The sequence below is a fragment of the Notolepis coatsorum genome (assembly GCF_963971535.1).
Source record: "Notolepis coatsorum genome assembly, chromosome: 5".
Lineage (NCBI taxonomy): Eukaryota > Metazoa > Chordata > Actinopteri > Aulopiformes > Paralepididae > Notolepis > Notolepis coatsorum.
The window spans coordinates 136,312,684-136,335,183 of record NC_140169.1 but is presented as its reverse complement, the minus strand read 5'-3'; the positions used below and the strand labels follow the sequence as shown (position 1 = coordinate 136,335,183).

Below are 22,500 nucleotides of genomic sequence, written 5' to 3'. Positions count from 1 at the left end.
GGTGTCGTCCACCGGGTAGCCGCTGTCGGAGCCGAGGAACAGAGTGCTGGAACAGCGGCGGTGGCGAGGGTGTCGTCCACCGGGTAGCCGCTGTCGGAGCCGAGGAACAGAGTGGCGCGCCACACCTTGGTGTGCGCGTCGGAACCGAGAGACGCATCGGGGTGCGTCTGCGAGGAGGAGTGTGCCAAGCACAAGGATCTTTGGAAGATGCGCGTTGCGCGCTGGAGACTGGAGAGCGTGCCAAGCCCTTGAAGATGCGCGTTGCGCGCTGGAGACTGGAGAGCGTGCCAAGCCCTTGAAGATGCGCGTTGCGCGCTGGAGACTGGAGAGCGTGCCAAGCCCTTGAAGATGCGCGTTGCGCGCTGGTGACTGGAGAGCGTGCCAAGCCCTTGCAGATGCGCGTTGCGCGCTGGTGACTGGAGAGCGTGCCAAGCCCGAGGGTCCGGAAGATGCGCGTTGGTCTAGATGTGCGTCAGGACGAACAGCTGCGCTGGGGTCTGCAGTGGAACGCTGGGGTGCCTCCCGTGGAAGTTACAGGGAGCGCAGAACAGTCTCCTCCACAGGCTACGGCGACAGCAGACGAAGGCTGGAGCAAAGCATCTCAAGGCTGGAGAAATCCATATACAGCATTGGTAGACCAGAGGATCTCCCGAAAGAGTCTAGATGTTAGAGAATCTGACTCAGCATGAATACAACACGACCCCACGCCGAAACGAGGGGAAGAGCCCTGGTATTTAAAGCCCACAGGGGAACTAATTAGCCTGCCACCACAGGTGCGAGAGGTAATTGATAATAGTCCAGGTGTGGCCACTGAGAGTAAACGAGAGTAAAGAACGAGAGGGTGGGGGCTAGAGAGAGTGAGTAGGGAATTCCTAACAGTAGGCTTAAAGAAGACAGAGAAAGTTGGTGAGCAGCGGACAAAACCTCACAGTACCCCCCCCTCAACGGGAGCCACCTGGCGACCCAAAACAAATACAGACAGAGTGGCAGGGGGCAAAACAAGACAAAAACAAAAGGTACTGGCCAAGCCAGCAGGGGAAGCCACCACAAGAGTGGGGCTAGCAAAAGAAACAGGGTCGCCGAGGGGTAACTGGAGGAACTGGCCTAGAGGAAACCGGGCCTAGAGGAACCGGGTCAGGAGGAACTGGGTCCAGAGAACTAGTCTAGAGGAACTGGTCTAGAGAACTGGCCTAGAGAACTGGCCAAGAGAACTGGCCTAGAGAACCGGTCTAGAGAACTGGTTTAGAGAACTGGCCTAGAGAACTGGTCTAGAGAACTGGTCTAGAGAACTGGTCTAGAGGAACTGAGGGGCAAGCAGGGTAGCTAAGGGGTAACCATGGTAGCACCGGGAAAGGGCTAGCAGAGGGAAAGTTAGCTGCCAGGGCACTGATAGCTACAGGGCCTATGCTAGCTGTACTGCTACATCAACATAGAGGCTGTGCCAGCTGCCGAGCTAGGCTAGCAGAGGGAAAGGGTAGCTGCCAGGGCACTGATAGCTACAGGGCCTATGCTAGCTGTACTGCTACATCAACATAGAGGCTGCGCTAGCTGCCGAGCTAGGCTGGCAGACAGGGCTGGACCAGCATGAGAGAACAAGCTAGCTGGAAGGACAGTCCTAGCTGTGTGAGATAAACTGACCTTGCTAGCTGAAAGGGCAGTCCTAGCAGTGGGAATACTGACCTTGCCAGCTGAAAGGGCAGTCCTAGCAGTGGGATAAACTGACCTTGCTAGCTGAAAAGGCAGTCCTAGCAGTGGGAGCAAACTGACCATGCTAGCTGAAGGGGCAGTCCTAGCAGTGGGAGAGAAACTGACCTTGCTAGCTGAAAGGGCAGTCCTAGCAGTGGGAATACTGACCTTGCTAGCTGAAAGGGCAGTCCTAGCAGTGGGAGAACACTGACCCTGCTAGCTGAAGGGGCAGTCCTAGCAGTGTGAGATGCTACACAAAAAAGTGGAGGCCATGCAGAGGGAATTGGGTTAGCTGCCTGGCATGGCTAGCTACAGGGCCCATGCCAGCAGCAAGGGCTGCATAAAACATAGAGGCTGTGCTAGCAGCCGGGGCTAAGCTAGCAGACTGGGGCTCTGCTGAGGGACTGGGTTAGCTGCCAGGGCAAGGCTAGCTGACAGGGGGGTAAAACAGGGCTAAACGGGAAGCAAACAGGGGAGCTAACCGGCTAACAAGGGAGCTAAACAGGACTAACAAGGAAACTAGAGGGAACAAGAAAGAAAAAAAAAGGCAAACTCAACATACACAGTCTGTGCTGGCTGGGGTCGTCGATTTGGTGGGGTCGTACTGTTATGGTTTGTAACCGACCCCAATCGCACAACACAAGACAGGTATGATGGTTTGCCAAGAAACAGATATTTATTGAGAGACAGGGAAAAAGGACACTGTCCCTTTAAGGGAGAACACAAATACAGGAATATAACAAGAGGGGAAAAACTAGGTGCCTTTAAGAGGCGGGCAGGAAAAGGGAACACTAAGGGAAGGTTAATGAACGCTAGGGGAAAAGATTAAAGGAACGCTAAACATTAAAGGAACAGAGGAACTAGAGACTAGGAGAAGTCGGGACAAGGAACTAGGTGGAACTAGAAGGGGAGAACTTGGGACCAGGAACTAGGTGGAACTAGAAAGGGGAGAACTAGGGACAGAGGGGAACGAGGCCCGCGGAGGCGGGCTGGGGAACAGGGAGGAACTGGGGACAGAGACCCGCGGAGGCAGGCTGGGGACAGGGAGGAACTGGGGACTGGTGGGAAAACATCTGGGCCGCTCTGCAGAACAGAGGAGAGGGTTAATATTCAAAAGGGAACAAACAGAGCAGATGCAGAACAGTCCAAATAGACAAAGTAACAAAGTAATAATATCTTCGTGTGACAAACACACAGGGGGAGATGTAATGTCCAAAAATACTATCTAAGTGAGAACAAAAACAGAGTGGGAGATGAAATGTCCAAACTACTAACTAAGTGAGAACTAAAGGAGGCAATACGCTGGGTGAGTGACATCACAATCAAAACTCACCCAGGCGTATGCGTAATGGTACAGGAACAGCAGCGGGACGGGGGCAAGAGGCACCACGCTGGGCGAGTGACATCACAATCAAAACTCACCCAGGCGTACGCGTAATGGCACAGGGACAGCAGCGGGGCGAGGGCAAGGGGCACCACGCTGGGTGAGTGACATCACAATCAAAACTCACCCAGGCGTATGCGTAATGGTACAGGGACAGCAATGGGGCGAGGGCAAGGGGCACCACGCTGGGTGAGTGACATCACAATCAAAACTCACCCAAGCGTATGCGTAATGGTACAGGGACAGCAACGGGACGGGGGCAAGAGGCATTACGCTGGATGAGTGACATCACAATCAAAACTCACCCAGGCGTATGCGTAATGGTACAGGGACAGCAGCGGGACGGGGGCAAGAGGCATTACGCTGGATGAGTGACATCACAATCAAAACTCACCCAGGCGTATGCGTAATGGTACAGGGAAAGCAGCGGGGCGAGGGCATCGCCACCGGGTGGCTGGCTGTCCGAGCCGAGGAACAGAGTGCTGGAACAGTGGCGGTGGCGAGGGTGTCGTCCACCGGGTAGCCGACTGTCGGAGCCGAGGAACAGAGTGCTGGAACAGTGGCGGTGGCGAGGGTGTCGTCCACCGGGTAGCCGCTGTCGGAGCCGAGGAACAGAGTGCTGGAACAGTGGCGGTGGCGAGGGTGTCGTCCACCGGGTAGCCGCTGTCGGAGCCGAGGAACAGAGTGCTGGAACAGCGGCGGTGGCGAGGGTGTCGTCCACCGGGTAGCCGCTGTCGGAGCCGAGGAACAGAGTGCTGGAACAGTGGCGGTGGCGAGGGTGTCGTCCACCGGGTAGCCGCTGTCGGAGCCGAGGAACAGAGTGCTGGAACAGTGGCGGTGGCGAGGGTGTCGTCCACCGGGTAGCCGCTGTCGGAGCCGAGGAACAGAGTGCTGGAACAGCGGCGGTGGCGAGGGTGTCGTCCACCGGGTAGCCGCTGTCGGAGCCGAGGAACAGAGTGGCGCGCCACACCTTGGTGTGCGCGTCGGAACCGAGAGACGCATCGGGGTGCGTCTGCGAGGAGGAGTGTGCCAAGCACAAGGATCTTTGGAAGATGCGCGTTGCGCGCTGGAGACTGGAGAGCGTGCCAAGCCCTTGAAGATGCGCGTTGCGCGCTGGAGACTGGAGAGCGTGCCAAGCCCTTGAAGATGCGCGTTGCGCGCTGGAGACTGGAGAGCGTGCCAAGCCCTTGAAGATGCGCGTTGCGCGCTGGTGACTGGAGAGCGTGCCAAGCCCTTGCAGATGCGCGTTGCGCGCTGGTGACTGGAGAGCGTGCCAAGCCCGAGGGTCCGGAAGATGCGCGTTGGTCTAGATGTGCGTCAGGACGAACAGCTGCGCTGGGGTCTGCAGTGGAACGCTGGGGTGCCTCCCGTGGAAGTTACAGGGAGCGCAGAACAGTCTCCTCCACAGGCTACGGCGACAGCAGACGAAGGCTGGAGCAAAGCATCTCAAGGCTGGAGAAATCCATATACAGCATTGGTAGACCAGAGGATCTCCCGAAAGAGTCTAGATGTTAGAGAATCTGACTCAGCATGAATACAACACGACCCCACGCCGAAACGAGGGGAAGAGCCCTGGTATTTAAAGCCCACAGGGGAACTAATTAGCCTGCCACCACAGGTGCGAGAGGTAATTGATAATAGTCCAGGTGTGGCCACTGAGAGTAAACGAGAGTAAAGAACGAGAGGGTGGGGGCTAGAGAGAGTGAGTAGGGAATTCCTAACAGTAGGCTTAAAGAAGACAGAGAAAGTTGGTGAGCAGCGGACAAAACCTCACAGAATCGCTAGCTTATCATATGTTCAGTGGTGGAAGAAGTACACAGTTCCTTTACTTAAATAAAAGCAGAGACGTATTTGCTATTGAATGTACATCTAAAGTAAAAGTATGCATTCTACATGACACCTGTGTATTCCAGTGCTTGGGAGCGTTCAAACGATCCATTGACCTCTACAGGTAATGTGATCCACTCATGCTGCTTTGATTAAAGGTTATGTTAAAGTGGTATGTGATCCACTTATGCTGCTCTGATTAAAGGTTATGTTAAAGTGGTATGTGATCCACTTATGCTGCTCTGATTAAAGGTTATGTTAAAGTGGTATGTGATCCACTTATGCTGCTCTGATTAAAGGTTATGTTAAAGTGATACAGTATGTGGTCCAGTTATGCTGCTCTGTTTATGTCCTCTTGAAGTTGTCAGGCTTCAAATATTAAAGTATATAATCTTCATCCATTTTTGCCATGCTTTCTATGCAAAATCTTTTTCTTCAAAGTAACTAGTAACTGATTAGTTCAGATAAATGTAGTGGAGGAAAAAGTACAATATTTCCTTTGAAATGCAGTGGAGTAAAAGTATGAAGTTCCCTAAAATTAAAATACTCTGGCTGGACGTGTGTCGGAGGAAGCACGTGATAGCCTCCACTCTCCCAGACCGACTGTGGGGGGTAAGTGCGCAGCGACCAGGAAGGGGATTGGGAATTGGCATAACGACTAACATTGGGATGGGAGAAAATCGGAGGAAAAATGGAGGGGAAAAAAGATAAAAAAATAAAAATAAAAAATACTCACGTAAAGTGCAAGTAGCTCGAAATGGAAAAGTGCAGTACTTAAAACTAGGGATGTCAGATATTATCGGCCTACCGATATTATCGGCCGATATCGGCATTAAAATGTGATATCGGAAAATATCGGTATCGGTTTTCAAAAAAAAAAAAAATATATATATATATATATATATATATATTTTTTTTTTTTTACATTTCTATAACCTTTTTTTACCCAGGCAAGCAAGTAAGAACAAATTCTGATTTTATTTATTGTCAAAAGTATGCATAATGTTGTGTTAATTCCACAACAAGAGATATGTAATGTTAATTACCTGAAATTATTCCATTTGGGGGGGGGGGGGGGGACCCTGCATATATCGGTATCGGTTGATATCGGTTGTTATCGGTATCGGAAATTAAGAGTTGGACAATATCGGTATCGGTAAAAAAGCCAATATCGAGCATCCCTACTTAAAACTACTTTACCACTGTATATGTACGAGTTTATAGTTGACTGTAAATATTATTTGACTTATTACTAATTGCGTATTTCAGACGATGGTACAGTAATTCACAGTGTTGTGTTCACTCATAGAGACCGTAGAGGTTGAGTACTTTATTATGATGTATCACATTCAAACGCCAGGTGATTTGAATCGACTTGCAGCTGCAAACACATGGGCTGTCCAAACATGTCATAATGGAGTTCCATGGTTCTTCAGTGCAAGGGTTCAATTATTCCAACATAACTGGGTTTATAAAGGTAAACATGCCTCAATATGCCAATGATTATCCTATGCACTTGTATTTTGTGTGTATGCATTGGTCCAACCCTGAATATTATGTGATCTCAACTGAATAATACAACTGATCGCATCACTGAATTGTATCAACTGTTCAGAAATATGGTGAAATTCTACCCTCTGGGAGCAATGCATAGTTGTGAATCTACTTTCAAAGAGGCCTAAATTAATTAAAATGGTATAATTTTTACATCATCAAAAGATCTCCCTTTTCATAGATCTGAACTGCATACCCATTTGATACCACTCCCTCTCTTCCTTGTCAAGCCCATGTATCTCTTAATTTCTCCCTTTGTGTTCATCTATACACCCCACCCCTTCCTCCCCCTCTCCCCCCTCCCTCCCTCTCTCTCTCTCTCTCTCTCTCTCTCTCTCTCTCTCTCTCTCTCTCTCTCTCTCTCTCTCTCTCTCTCTCTCTCTCTCTCTCTCTCTCTCTCTCTCTCTCTCTCTCTCTCTCTCTCTCTCTCTCTCTCTCTCTCTCTCTCTCTCTCTCATTATGAGTAATCTTGTACTTATTGTCATTTATCTACCTACCGTTCTTCCTGTCATCAGCCATGTCTCCGCTCAGTCTGATTCCACTGTGTGCTTTGAGGTCATTATGTCGTCATTTGTCTTGCCCTTTGTCTTCAGTCTAATATGTCTAACATGTCGGATAAACATGATGTCAACAAAGACAATTTGTTCATCTACATCCACTTCGTGGAATCAATACGTACTTACTGTATACATGATTGATGCTCTCCTGCCTGTTAACCAAGGCAATTGAACCTTGTACTGGTACGATCCTAGTTAATATATAATTTACATGTCATTGATTTTCATGGCTATTTAACCATGTTTAACCTTTAAAGGTTAAGGGTGAATCTGTAATGGCTTCAAACAGCGACCATAGGTAAAAGAGCCCTGCTTGGTATTGCTGCTTGTTTACAGATGTATGGGTTGGAGTTGAGTGGGTACAAGGGGGAGGGGTTACTATTACAAAATGCACAGTACAATAAGTTACTATAGTTACTATATATAGTAACTTATTATAGTGTGAACTCCAGACATCTAGTGATGAAGGTGACCGGAAACGCTAAGGGGCGAATTCACAAAGAATGGATTGTGCGGTGGTAATAGCACCCTTAACTGCACGTGATTTGCGCGTGGTATCTGCTCCGTCTTCTCGAGCCATTCAGGCTTGTTTGAGATTAGCTAGGCCTGCGCAGTTTTGACTACCGCATTGCCGAGCGTGTTGCATGGCGGTTAGAATGTCGTCCGACTTGCTCTGGAAATCTGACTGCGCGAGCCGTGGATATCTCACGGGAGCAAGGCACTTGCAGTCTTCAGGGCTAGGCGAAGTACCTCTCAGCCGACTGCTCGACCTCATGCATGATGGGAAACGACTTGAAAAGTTGTCACCACCCACAAGGAAGTTATGAGACGTCTATCAGATTTCAAAATCAATCAATCAATAGCGGCAACAACATTGTGAAAGCCAACAATGTTAAATGACAATATTTAAATAATAAATAAGATTGCATGGAATATCTGGGTGGCTGGCTCAACATCATCCTTGATTTCATCGAGTAGATCACAAATAGCTTGAGCTGGCAACCTGTGTCTCCGGATGATTTCGGTCTTGCTTAAATCAAAAAGTGATATTTTCCTTTGAAATATTCTTTCATGGGCACGCCTGGGATTACGATGCCTGCGTCTGGCAACTGCTGCCATGATTACTTGTGACGCTGGCAGTGACACTGCGCTTAGTTACCACCAGATCTCTGAAGATGTAAAGAGCATCGCTTTAACTGCACCTGTGCAATTAGCGCTGGCCTTTGTGAATTGGGAGTGTGTTCCGCCCATATTACCTCATTTAAATCCCCGCAAATAGCACCGGACGCAATGCTGATGGAATGCACTTACCTCCTCATTTCACCCGTTGCGCTTCCTTTGTGAATAGCAAACTGTGTTTCAGAGCTATTTCCGCCGGCATAGCGTCAGAAAAAGCAGCGCAATCCCTTTATAAATTCTAAGTATCCGTCACTCCAATCTATCTTTGAGAATGTAGTGATCAGCCAGGCACAGAGAATCTTACAGGACCCTTCTCATATTATATATCCTGAATACGAAGTTCTTCCCTCAGGGAGACGTTTCAGAGCAAGTATACAAGAGCAACCGCTACAAGCTCTCCTTCCTTCCAACATCCATCGCTCTCCTAAATAATACTAGAGGTCTATTCCTTTGAGGTGCCACATAACAGTGGGCTGTCACCTCTTTCTTTCTTGTCCAAGTCCAAATCTTGTTGCAATTTAATTAGGGCAAGGTGCAATTCAAGGGAAAGGTGCAATATGAAGCTTTTTTAAGCTTTTGAAATGAGTTTACTTACTTAGGAATTATGGTTGTATGTCTCTATGCATTTATCTGTCTGAAGTCCTTTTTACTAACTGAATGAATGAATGATTGTATATACCTGTATATTATTTTCTTCTTTGTTTACACTGTTATCGCAGACTGATGCAGCACTGATTTTCCTAGTAAATGTTCCCCTTGGGGACAATAAAGTTTATTCTTATCTTATCTTATCTTATCTTATCTTCTTATCTCCTGGCAGAGCCTGCGGTGCGGTCAGCAGTAGTAACCTCTCCCCCTATCCCCAGTCAACTCCAACACACACACATCAGACCAAAACAAAAAAGTACCAAGCAAGGTTATTTTGCCTAGAGGTTGCTGTTTGACTGTATAATGCAATTGAACCTTATATGACCCCAATTATTATCATATAGCTTCCATGCCATTGATTCTTATGGCTATTTAACCATGCTTAACCTTTAATAACCCAACCACTTCTCAACCTGTGACCTCTCACCCCCACAGGTCTGTCCGTCTACAGTCAAATACTGGAGAACTGTGAGGAGGAGGCTGATTTTAACCAGGTCAGTGACATTTTAATTTCCCTGGGGTTGTCAAAGTGAATTACCATTACCAAGGCGGCCGAAATGAAAAATGCATGTGATTTCGTGGATCGGACACTTAATAATACCTATAAAAGGTGTATTTTCCTGAGGTCACTTGGTCATTTTGTTTATTTATTTAATTTGTGCATATCAGCTCAATATATGTTGTGAATGCACTTCTGTTCATTATCTGGTGCCTCAATGAATACAAGGAAGGCTATATGTTTAAAAGGAGGGTTAGAAGGCGTAATGTATGGATATTGGATATATTATAGATCTATTTATAGATTTAAATGGCATATTGGAGAACAGAAAACACACACATACAAAACATTTCTCACCTCAGCTTTCACTGGGCTCCAATTATTTCAATAGCTTTAATTTCAGAGTAGGTATGTCAAATTAATTAAAATAATGATGAATTTGCAAGCTACAGTAATTCTACATATTTGGTTTCAAGTAATTATTCACCCGCAAGAGTTTATAAGATTAGCAATTAAACTGGTCCTGGACTTGTAGAACTAAGTGCAGCACACATTCACACTCTGGGAGCAATGCATACTTGTTGTAACTGAGGGGTACAATTCCCTGACTGTATTGTTAGATATGATACTTACTACCACTACCTCTTGTACTTTAGACTCTGGCCACCCAGTACTAGGCATAAATAATTATGGTAAACACTCCCACGTAGATGAAACGATCCAACACAAATGTACCAAGTCGAAAGTCTGCGTTTAATAATAATTAATACATAGCAAAAGGTATGTAGAGCAATCACTTAATTACATTTATGATTTGAAATAGGATGCACTTTTATGGCAAATGAGTATTCGTTGGTATATCAATAGAGAACGTCCAATCTCTGGTGGCGCAGGCGGTAAATATACAACCTGGAATATTTAAGGAATAATAGCAATGATACTTTAATGATTATAGAACTGGATACACTAGGGGGGAATTCCGGTCGCTTGTAAGACAACTGGAGAAGGGGGGGGGGGTAGAGTCTGGCTGTATCCGTCTGGCCGAGGGTATCCTGGGAGAACCCACGGTTGTGCGGCTCGGTGCCTCAGCGATCCTCGATCCACAGATGAAAGCAGTTGGACTCTCTGTGGGCCGGCTTCCTCCGGTCCACGATGGAGAGACGTGAAGCGACCTCGTCGTGTAGAGCGTCTCCTCACCTGTCGTCCTCTCCGGGGGGGGGGTTTCCAACACACGGCAGTGTTGGTCTTTATCCATAGAATAATCACTGTATACAAAGCATAATCCGTGCCTGGGAAGGCGGGCTGTCGTCGGTAGAATAATCCGGTATGCAGGTCCACTCGCTCGTCGGCTCTGGGGCTCCTCGGGTGCAGCCTCACATGGGGTCGGCCACCCTGGATAAGCAGCCAGTTCTCTGCCCGAAACGATGGGGTACTGACTACGATAGTATTCTCACCGCACGAAGCACTACATATGAATAGACTATTATTAGCTTAATAGACTACGTCCAACTCGACGATATAGTGCCAAATATGACTATTCAAATATTAATATACACGATGTCTCAATACCGATGGTAGGCCGAACTTGGCCTTACTCCCACACGTGGCGTCGCGGGGAGGCTTTACGTCTGTCACTCTATTGGAGGGTAAGAAACTGGACTAAAAAAGGAAGTCCTACTTTAGTAGCGCAGTATATATACGCACTATGAACAAATAGTACCGTTAGTGGTGCGGTAGCCAGATTCCTACGCGGAACTAGGACTTGTTCGTACATGTTGAGCGGTACGTTTGAACTGGGTCTGGGGGGTATGGCAGCCTGGCACCAAGGTCTCGACCAATAGTAGAATGGAGACTATTATGGGATGTTCAGTAGGCTAGAATGGATATTCAATGCATATTGTACAAGGAATATACAAGGGATATCAAGGAATATTAGAGAATATACAAATACAATTAAATATATATATATAATAAATATATATATTCGGTTTAATCTGGCCCTTCACAACAGCCACCCCCTGATTGGTCCCAGACCTAATCAGTTAAGCAGAGACAGATTAATCGCGTTGTCTATTTACACATAAGGGTTTGCTGTAGGGGTCAGTCAACTTCACAAAGTCATAGGGTTATAGGGTCATGGTCATCATCGATTGTGTCTGGGAGTCGGGGCAGTTCTATGAGCCTCGCCACGGGACGGGTGTAAGTGCGACCCTGGACAAGCACTTCAGCTGCTCGGACCTTGCCGTCGGCACCGGTGATCACTTTGCTTACGCGGCCGGCCGGCCACATAGCTCTGGGCAGTGATTGATCAATAATCATGACGACTGTTCCTTCTGTCAAATTGTCTCTCTCCTTTACCCACTTCTGGCGGGTCTGTAGAGACGGTAGGTAGTGCAGTAGGAATGTCCTTTGTTGTGCACTCTCTATGGTAGTGCAATCATCTATGTTGGGGTCTGCGGAGATAACAGTGCTCAATCCACAGAACACAGGCTTCTTATTCTCAGCCTCCTCCTGACTGGCTTCCCTCGGGATAGGCGTGGGCCACTCTCCTTCCGGGAGCTTTAGGAATGCTGGACCGTCACTGTAGACATTGCGACGGGTGAGGTCATCTAGGGGCATTCCCCGGGTGATGACGCCAGCTGGGTCCTGTTCTGTATCAACGTAGCGCCACTCTGTTTCTCCGGTTAACTCTTCGGTTAAGTCTTGAATCTCGGTGACTCTGACTCCCACGAAGACTTTGTACTTGCATGAGTCCGATTTGATCCAGGCGAGTACTGTCGTGGAATCTGACCACAGGATTGTTCTAGACACCGGTATGGTGAGCTCACGTTGGATGAGCGTGGCTAGGTGCGCTCCGGCTAGGGCTGCGCAGAGCTCTAGGCGTGGGATAGATTGTTGCTTGCGTGGGGCTATTCTCGAGCGGGCGAGGACAAATGCTGTGTAGATCTCTCCCCCCTCTTCTTGGGCCCGCAAGTAGGCTACTGATCCGTATGCGACCTCTGAGGCGTCACTGAAGACGTGTAAGTCCATTTTACATGTCTCTGGCCTCACCGTGGGTGGGAAGTAGCTTCGGCGCATATTAACGCCTGGGAGTGAGTGGAGCTCCATCTCCCACTCTCTCCAGGTGGATGCAAGGTGTGCGGGAATGGGGTCGTCCCAGCCCTGGTCCTTGTCCCACAATGCTCGTACAATCATTTTTGCCCTGGTGGTGTACGGTAGAATACATCCTAGCGGGTCATATTGTCGGGCGAGTGTTGTGTACACACTCCGTCTGGTGGTCGGCGCCGCCGCCGGCCTTCCCTGCTCCGTAGTCAGGGGCTTGTGTCTGTAGTGAAGCGAATCTGTTTTGAATCGCCACACCAATCCCAGGGTCATCTCCTGGGCTTCTCCCGGGATTGTAGCCATCCAGGTCTCGCTGCTGGCTGCCTTGTCCTCGGAGGAGAGGCTGCGCAGTACTTGCGGATCGCTGCTGGCCCACTGCCTGAGATCAAAGCCGCCTTTGATCAATGAGGCGCGGAGTTTAATCAGGAGAGCCTCGGCTTCTTCCTGGGTTGAAAGGCTTTGTAGACAGTTGTCTACGTAGAAGCTGTTCTTTACGCTGTGTCGGACCTCTTCGTCCGCTGCTGGGTCCTCTGCTACATGTTTCTGTAGTGCAAATGTAGCACAGCAGGGGCTGCACGTCGTTCCGAAGGGGAGGACTTCCCATTGGTAGATGGCTGGGTGCTCATCTCCTGGCTTCTCTCTCCATAGGAACCGTAACAGGGGCTTGTCCTCCTCTACTAATCTCACCTGCAGGAACATTCCTTTAATGTCCCCGCTGATGGCCACCTTTTCCTGGCGGAAGCGGAGTAGAACGCCGAGTAGGGAGGGGCCGAGTGTGGGACCGGGCAGTAACTCTTTATTCAGATTTTGGGATCCGATCTGGTAGCTGCAGTTAAATACTATGCGGTCTTTACCGTTGTGATGGACCTTGTGGTGAGGCACGTACCACGATTCAGTGGTCTGGTCAGCCTCTTTAATGTCCATCTTTGTGACGTGTCCCGCTGTGATGAGCTTCTCAATCTCAGCGCGGTATACACTCTCTTGGGCGGGGTTCTTGGCTAAGCGCCGCTCCGTGTTCAGCAGGTACCGTTCTGTGGCATCTGTCTTGGCGTGGAAAGTAGGCATTCCTTCTCGCCGCAGGAGTGGCGTGGCGTATCTCAACACGCCGTTGACCGGGACTCTCTTGGTCCCTGTCTCGAGGAGGTGAATGGCGTAAATGTCATCTTTAGAGCGAATGTCTTTCTTTCCGTTCTTAAAGGGCATTTGTTCCAAGGTCCATAACCGCTCTACGTGTTGCAGGAGTGCGGTTTCTCCCTCTGTGACTCGGGAGTGGAGACATCTAGTGGCTGTACTTCGGTTGAGAGATTTGGCGAGCGGGCCTTGGAGAGTCCATCCCAAACGGGTCTCGACTGCTGCAGGACAGCCTCGGGGTCCGGTATGAACCCGGTCTATCGGGACAATGAGGTCTGCATGGTCGGAGCCTATCAACAGGGTCGGCATAGCATTGTCTATGAGCGGGATCGGTAACTTGCGCAGATGTGCATATTTCTCCATCAGCTTGGCGACGGGGTATGTGTACCGCGACAGTCCTATTTCTTGGCTGGTGAAAGCGTCTGTAATCTGGTACCGTCGCTCAGGCTGGCCGCTTGCTGCGATAGAGAATGAGACATTCTCGCCCTTTATCGTCTTCAAATCTCGTCTTATTGTCCGAATTGTCATTTGGGTTTCGCTTCCCCGCAGCCCTAGCTGGGCCGCAGCGGAGGCGAGCAGAAGGGTCTTCTCTGACCCGTCATCGAGGACGGCGTAAGTGTCCAGGACTTTATTCTGGTAGCTTAGTGTCACACGCACTACTTTTAGGAGTACTCGGGCTCCACTGCTGCTGGCGGGATCGATGTACATGACGCTCGCTTTGCTGCTGGATGGTGCGGGTGAAGGGCGCCGTCTGTTACTGTCGTGAAGTATGTCCGGATGGGCTCCATCGCACTTGGTGCACCTTTTCTTTAAGCGGCATTCGGCTGCCATGTGTGAGCGCGCACAGCGAAAACAGCGCTTGTTGGACTTTATCCATTGACTTGCTTCCTCCGCGTTCAGCTTGGGGAAGGAGTCACATTGCGCTAGCCAGTGTTCTTTCTCACAGTAGGGGCACACTATCTTCCACTTCTCCGTTCTGGAGGGGGTACTGTGGCTCCTGCTGCTCGGTACTGACTCCGATTGGTGCATCACAGTCACCGATCTTCTTCCATCATTTAGTCGTCTGGTTCCTTCTCTGGAGCCAGGGGTGCTCCGTCCGAATGTATCTAGCCGTAGGCTGCTGACTTCTCTCGCCAGGAAGTCTGCTAGATCGAGGAGGTTCGGTTCGGGGCCATTCGGGTCTCGGTGGTCTCTCTGCCGCCTAAAACGCTCCTGTCGAGCGGGCGGCAGCTTCTCCAAGATCCTTTCCACATTTGAGTTGGCGTAAAGTTCATGCCTCCCCTTCTCTCTCTGCGCTCCCAACATCCCTACCAGGGACTGCACTCTGATGGACAGGTCGTCCAGTGCTCGATTGTCTATTGCTGGGGGTAAGCGGTCGATGTGTCGGATCTCCTGGATCACGTAATCCCATATGCGCCCATACCTCTGGTCCAACGCCACCAGCGCTGCTGTGTATGGGGTGGTGGAAGTCGCGTAGGCGAGCGCTATATTATGTGCGCGGGGTACCTTTAAGTGCTTCAGTAGGATGGCGTATTTATGGCGTTCATCCAATACATCCACCAACATGGTCTCCAGACACATGCGGAGTTCTGTATACTGGGCCCGGTTCTCTTGGGTGAAGTCGGGTACCATAGGCGTGCCAATGTATGACGCTGACTGTGGATACATCGGCGAGCGTTGGGGGAGAGGCCTCCTAGGCGAGTCTCCTCCCGCTCCTTGGTATGGGCTGGTACCGGCAGTGTACCATGGCCCGCTTGTCCAGGTGCTGTTCCTCGGTGCGGGTCGTGCGTCGTGCTCACCCGTGTATAGAGTCGGGGGTCTGTAGCGCAGCTCCGCGGGAGTATAGCCTGGGCTGTACCGGACCTCCTGGTCCGGTAGAGTACTGTGCTGTCGTCGGGCGTGGTTCTCCTCCTCTTCCTCTTCGTCTTCAGTTAGGTCATCCAGTGCTTGTAGTCTCTGGTTTAGCCTCTCCACAGGATATGCTGCTCCTTCCCGGTTGCTAGGTCTCGCTTGGACCGGTGGGGGGAGGTGGTTTGTGGGGGGTATAGACCTCGTCTGTTGGTCAAGTTCAGGGTTGTTTACTCGGCTAGGGGATGCCGCCCTGGAGGTGTGTCTAGACGAGTTCCTGGAGCCTCTGGCGGAGGGAGAGGGTGTTGTCCGTCTGATCAGCTGTTCTATTAGTTGCGCTTGCTGTCTGTCGCGCTCTGCGTCCCGTAGAGCACCAGCAGCTGCTCGCTGGCTGTCTGCTCGGTCTCGGGCCACATTCTCTTCCCTCTGAATGCGTCTTATTTCTAGACGTATATGCTCTTCTTCGCTCCGCTGCTGGATCTGCAGTCGGTCGCGTTCAGCAGCGGCGTTCAGGCTGATGAGGAAGGCCTGGTGTAGGGTCCTCTCTGCCTCGCTGGGAGAAGGCGGTTGTATAGGGGAGCCTTCCCTCGGGGTACTCCTTGCGGAGCCTTGGAGCTCTATCTCCACGGTGCTCTCCCCGTCTTCTTCCGTGCCGAGTTCTCTCTCGGTAGCGTTGTATTCCTCCCGGGACTCATCGGGGACTACTTCTTCAGTACTGGCGGGGTGTGAAGTCATGTCTGGTTCCCACTGGTCCCCACCGTGAACTTGGTCAGTTACATTAGAACCCGTAGGGGCCTCTATGGTCGGGGTAGTCTGGGCGTTGGGGTTAGACATACTTTTACTTTCTAGTTTTACCGCGTTTACTGTTAGTAGAAGACTAGGTTGTTGACCTTCTCTGCTCTCTCCACAGAGATGGCAACCTCCACCCTCCTTTCAGCCCTGGCAACCTCCTTCGACAAGCTCTGTCCCCTCGTTGAGAAACCTGCCCGCCGTTCCCCACCCAGTCCATGGCTGACAGATCCAGTGAGAGAACAAAGACAGGTCCTGAGAGCAGCTGAAAGGAAGTATAGAAAGTCACGCCTCACTGCTGACATCGACACATATCACAACCTCTTGTTAACATTCTCCAAAACCATCACTAATGCCAAAGCTTCTTTCTTCCACCATAGGATCGAGGCCTCTGCCAAGAATCTTCGCAAACTGCATGCTACCATGTCCTCCCTCCTCACTCCCCCCCCACCCCCCCCTCCCTCATCTTTCTCTGCCGAAGACTTTGCGATCTTCTTTGAGGAAAAAGTGGAGAACATCCGCAGCTCCTTCTCCCAACCCCCACCCATTCCAAATGCTGAATCGAGAACCTCATCCTTCACTCTGTCATCTTTCTCTCCCATTACAGAAGCAGAGACCCTGACACTGGTAACGTCAAACCGTCCGACTACTTGCCAGCTGAACCAGCTACCCTCCCCACTCCTCCAGACCATAGCACCAGACATCCTCCCATTCCTAACTGCAACCATCAACTCCTCACTCAACTCGGGGGTGGTCCCCACCTCCCTAAAACAAGCCAGAGTCACGCCGCTCATAAAAAAACCAACCCTGAACCCTACTGTCATAGGCAACTACCGTCCTGTCTCTCTTCTCTCCTTCCTTTCTAAAACACTTGAACGTGCTGTATCCAACCAACTTACTACTTATCTCTTACAGAATGACCTCCTAGACCCTAATCAGTCAGGCTTCAGGACTGGTCACTCCACAGAGACAGCCCTCATTGCGGTCACAGAGGCACTTCACTTAGCAAAAGCGAAAGGCCTCTCCTCTGTCCTGATTCTCCTAGATCTATCTGCAGCCTTCGACACAGTCAACCACCAGATCCTCCTTGCGGCCCTCGCAGGAATGGGAGTGGCTGGCTCTGCGCTGACATGGCTGTCATCATACCTCAATGACCGCTCCTACCAAGTGTCATGGAGAGGGACCCTGTCGGCCACCCGCCCCCTGCGGACGGGTGTCCCCCAGGGCTCGGTTTTAGGACCCCTTCTCTTCTCCCTCTACACTAAATCACTGGGTAACATTATCACGTCTCATGGCTTCTCCTACCATTGTTATGCCGACGATACTCAACTCTTCCTCTCCTTCCCTCCCTCAGATATCCACGTCTCTGTGCGGATCTCGGCCTGTCTGTCCGACATCTCAGCCTGGATGACGTCCAACCACCTCAAACTGAACCTAAGCAAAACAGAATTGCTCCACCTGCCGGCCAAATCCTCCCCCCTAACCGACCTTTCAATCACAGTCGAGAATGCAGCTGTGACTGCGTCCCCGACCGCCAAGAACCTTGGTGTTGTCCTCGACGACCAGTTGAACTTCTCTGCTCACATCGCAGCGACGACCAGAACCTGCCGATTCCTCCTGAGCAACGTCAGAAGGATACGCCCCTTCCTGACAAAAGAAGCCACCCAACTCCTCGTCCAATCAACAGTCATCTCCCGCCTCGACTACTGCAATGCACTGCTCGCTGGCCTCCCGGCCACTGCCACTAAGCCTCTTCAACTCATTCAGAACGCAGCGGCCCGCCTGATCTCAAACCTACCGAAGTCGGCCCATGTCACCCCACTTCTTAGGGACCTGCACTGGCTCCCCATTGCTGCACGAATCCGCTTCAAGGCCCTCGACCTAGCATACCGTGCGGCAAAGGGAACCGCTCCCGCCTACCTCCGGTCAATGGTCTCTAACTACACACCCTCAAGACCCCTACGCTCTGCATCTTCTGGCCGCCTCAGACCTACTCCTATCCAAGCTCCGGGAGGGTCATCAAAGAGAAGTCGCCTATTCTCAGTCCTTGCCCCACAATGGTGGAATGAACTACCCACCCCAGTTAGGACAGCCGAATCACGTCCAATCTTTCGCCGTCGACTAAAGACGCACTTCTTCAACCATTATCTGAATTAAAAAAAAAAAAAAAAAAAAAAAAAAAAAAAAATCTAACCCTAACTAACCGTACTGTCATGCACTTGTCCTAATAAACTAACCTACACTGTAGCACTCAACACTTTGATGAACATTGTTGCTCAGCTGATAGAGTTGTGCCCTTCCTGATGGCTTGTCGTACAGAACTTGTAAGTCGCTTTGGATAAAAGCGTCAGCTAAATGACTAAATGTAAATGTAAATGTATGACAGCGTAAGCCTCTAAGTACTGAGGGAGCCGTCGTTCGCGCTGCGGGCGTTGGTTAGGAGGATCGTTTCGTGGAGTGTTCATCATAGGCCATTTCAATATTAATAACACTATATTAATATTACACTGATTACCATCCGGTTCGAAGGACCAATTGTAACTGAGGGGTACAATTCCCTGACTGTATTGTTAGATATGATACTTACTACCACTACCTCTTGTACTTTAGACTCTGGCCACCCAGTACTAGGCATAAATAATTATGGTAAACACTCCCACGTAGATGAAACGATCCAACACAAATGTACCAAGTCGAAAGTCTGCGTTTAATAATAATTAATACATAGCAAAAGGTATGTAGAGCAATCACTTAATTACATTTATGATTTGAAATAGGATGCACTTTTATGGCAAATGAGTATTCGTTGGTATATCAATAGAGAACGTCCAATCTCTGGTGGCGCAGGCGGTAAATATACAACCTGGAATATTTAAGGAATAATAGCAATGATACTTTAATGATTATAGAACTGGATACACTAGGGGGGAATTCCGGTCGCTTGTAAGACAACTGGAGAAGGGGGGGGGGGGGTAGAGTCTGGCTGTATCCGTCTGGCCGAGGGTATCCTGGGAGAACCCACGGTTGTGCGGCTCGGTGCCTCAGCGATCCTCGATCCACAGATGAAAGCAGTTGGACTCTCTGTGGGCCGGCTTCCTCCGGTCCACGATGGAGAGACGTGAAGCGACCTCGTCGTGTAGAGCGTCTCCTCACCTGTCGTCCTCTCCGGGGGGGGGGTTTCCAACACACGGCAGTGTTGGTCTTTATCCATAGAATAATCACTGTATACAAAGCATAATCCGTGCCTGGGAAGGCGGGCTGTCGTCGGTAGAATAATCCGGTATGCAGGTCCACTCGCTCGTCGGCTCTGGGGCTCCTCGGGTGCAGCCTCACATGGGGTCGGCCACCCTGGATAAGCAGCCAGTTCTCTGCCCGAAACGATGGGGTACTGACTACGATAGTATTCTCACCGCACGAAGCACTACATATGAATAGACTATTATTAGCTTAATAGACTACGTCCAACTCGACGATATAGTGCCAAATATGACTATTCAAATATTAATATACACGATGTCTCAATACCGATGGTAGGCCGAACTTGGCCTTACTCCCACACGTGGCGTCGCGGGGAGGCTTTACGTCTGTCACTCTATTGGAGGGTAAGAAACTGGACTAAAAAAGGAAGTCCTACTTTAGTAGCGCAGTATATATACGCACTATGAACAAATAGTACCGTTAGTGGTGCGGTAGCCAGATTCCTACGCGGAACTAGGACTTGTTCGTACATGTTGAGCGGTACGTTTGAACTGGGTCTGGGGGGTATGGCAGCCTGGCACCAAGGTCTCGACCAATAGTAGAATGGAGACTATTATGGGATGTTCAGTAGGCTAGAATGGATATTCAATGCATATTGTACAAGGAATATACAAGGGATATCAAGGAATATTAGAGAATATACAAATACAATTAAATATATATATATAATAAATATATATATTCGGTTTAATCTGGCCCTTCACAACACTTGTGAATCTACTTTCAAAGAGGCCTAAATTAATTAAAATGGTATACATTTAATATCATCAAAAGATCTCCCTTTTCATAGATCTGAACTGCATACCCATTTGATATATCTCTCTCTCTTCCTTGTCAAGCCCATGTATCTCTTAATTTCTCTCTCTGCACACGCACACACACACACACACACACACACGCACGCACGCACACACACACACACACACACACACACGCACACACGCACGCACACACACACACACACACACACACACGCACACACATACACACACAAAACATCTCAGCATCTCTTTCTATTTCACTTATCTTGTGCAAAACCAATCATTTCCACGGTTTCGATTTCAGAGTAGGTTTGCTGAATTATCAATAATTCCCTCGGTGAAGTACAATTGGATGCACCCGAATGATCCTGAGTGGAGTGAAAACGGATGACTGATGAGCTTTCGTAAAAGTGAAAGTAAATAAAAACACAAGCAAGGTAGAACTGAGGGATAAATACGGGGTCGTCCTCCGATGGCCCAAGAGAGCAGGGTCAGGCCACTGACTCAGAACACGATGCAGGTGCAGATAACGCTCTGTGCATTCGCTTGAAAAGTCAAGACATTTGTATAGACCTGTTCACTGTTTACAAACATACCGTGTTCCAGCCAATCAGCAATACCAACTGAGTCATGTGACTATACCTCAGACCTGCGCGAGCTGCTGCGCCAAAAGAAGTACTACAATGGGGCTCTATGGAGAAACCATGGCACCCTGAATAAAAGTAGTTTACATTTACATTTACATTTAGTCATTTAGCTGACGCTTTTATCCAAAGCGACTTACAAGTTCTGTACGACAAGTCATTTAGTTTCAAACTAAAATGGCTGGATGTCATTTAGCCAAATCAGCCTGGCTGTGAGTGTGAGTCTTTCACCTTTTACACATCTAACTTTGGCATGGATTGATTGTTTAGATCGTTAGCATGGCTAACACATGCAAATAATATTGTAGTCTGCCCCGTTGTTCTGACCAGGATTACGTTACTAGCTGCCACGGGTCTGTGCGCGCATATTTGTCATGACGTTGTCGGCGAACAGGTCTATTGCAGACGACGACAATGAGACAGTGTTTCATTTGTATCACAGGCCAGTTGAATTGCGGCCAGGAGAGGCGGCGGGCCAAAATTAATTGATTTCATTTAGATTGAATCAAGTTTTTTTTATTAGTGAGTTTGTTCATCTATTTAAGCTAATGTAAATTTTTATGGTGCAAGTTGGGTCTTAAAAAAAAGAAAAAAAAAACAATTAATTAATACAATGAAAAGAAACAAGATATGTCTTGTGTTTTACCAAAAAAGGTATTGATATCTTGTGAGAGGGATAGAAGAACGCAGGTTTGGTTCCCAAACGTCTCCTTGAGGCATCCAGTCATTACATGGACTTAATGAGGTATGATTAGCTGAACCAGATGTGCTGGTTCTGGAATTGAACAAATCCATGTACAAGATATAATAATAATAATAATAATAATAATAATAATAATAATAATAATAATAATAATAATAATAATAATAATAATAATAATAATAATAATAATAATAATAATAACCATAATTTTTATTTGTATAGCACCTTTCATACAAGAAGTGCGTCCCAAAGTGCTTCACAGCAGTAAATAGACATACATTTGCATAAAATAGACATAAAAGCAATGCAGAGAATAAGAAAAAGGGTAAAAGCAATGCAGACAATAACAATACAAATATTTATTGATGAGAACCAAACCGACAATTAAGTTTAAACAAGTGTGCACTCACACAGTTTAAGAGCTTTTGACAGTTTTGCACAACATGTTGGTGGCTATTGCTGTTACCATTGTTAACGGTGTTACCATTTTATTTGTAATGGTGGTTATACTGCAGCGTGATACTGTCCCTACAGAAACTACATCATCACACTCTACTGTACCTTCCAGAGGCTTAGACAACATTTGATTTATGTCCCCCATCACTCAAAAGGCAGAGTCTAGCCTCTGTAATGTGGAATGAGATTGTATCACTGAATTCAATGCTATGGAGGTTTCAAACGGATATTGCTCAATGAAAGAGATCGATAGGTGTTATTATTGTGGGTCACTATCATCAAGTTCCTCCTAAATGTCATTATTACCATAGATCCCTTTGTGCACGAGATCAGGTGTGAGGATTTATTACCGTTCCAGCTCTTAAACCCCCTCTGCTGAAGGGGAATAGGGAGGTGTAGTCTGACGTCACTTTACTTTCCCGCGCGGTCCACCCGTATAGGGATTTATCATTGGAAAATGTATTATCGGCTATT

General features: G+C 48.7%; 1 protein-coding gene across 1 annotated transcript in view; it reads left to right on the top strand.

Moving 5' to 3' along the window:
• The window catches only part of otofa (otoferlin a), a gene marked incomplete at its 5' end in the record, with an annotated part of 319,129 nt that overhangs the window by 15,291 nt on the left and 281,338 nt on the right, over positions 1 to 22,500 (top strand). Inside the window, one exon of the mRNA XM_084314280.1 lies at positions 9,271 to 9,329. Coding sequence (XP_084170406.1) covers positions 9,271 to 9,329 — 59 coding nt within the window. The remainder of the gene's footprint in view (positions 1 to 9,270; positions 9,330 to 22,500) is intronic.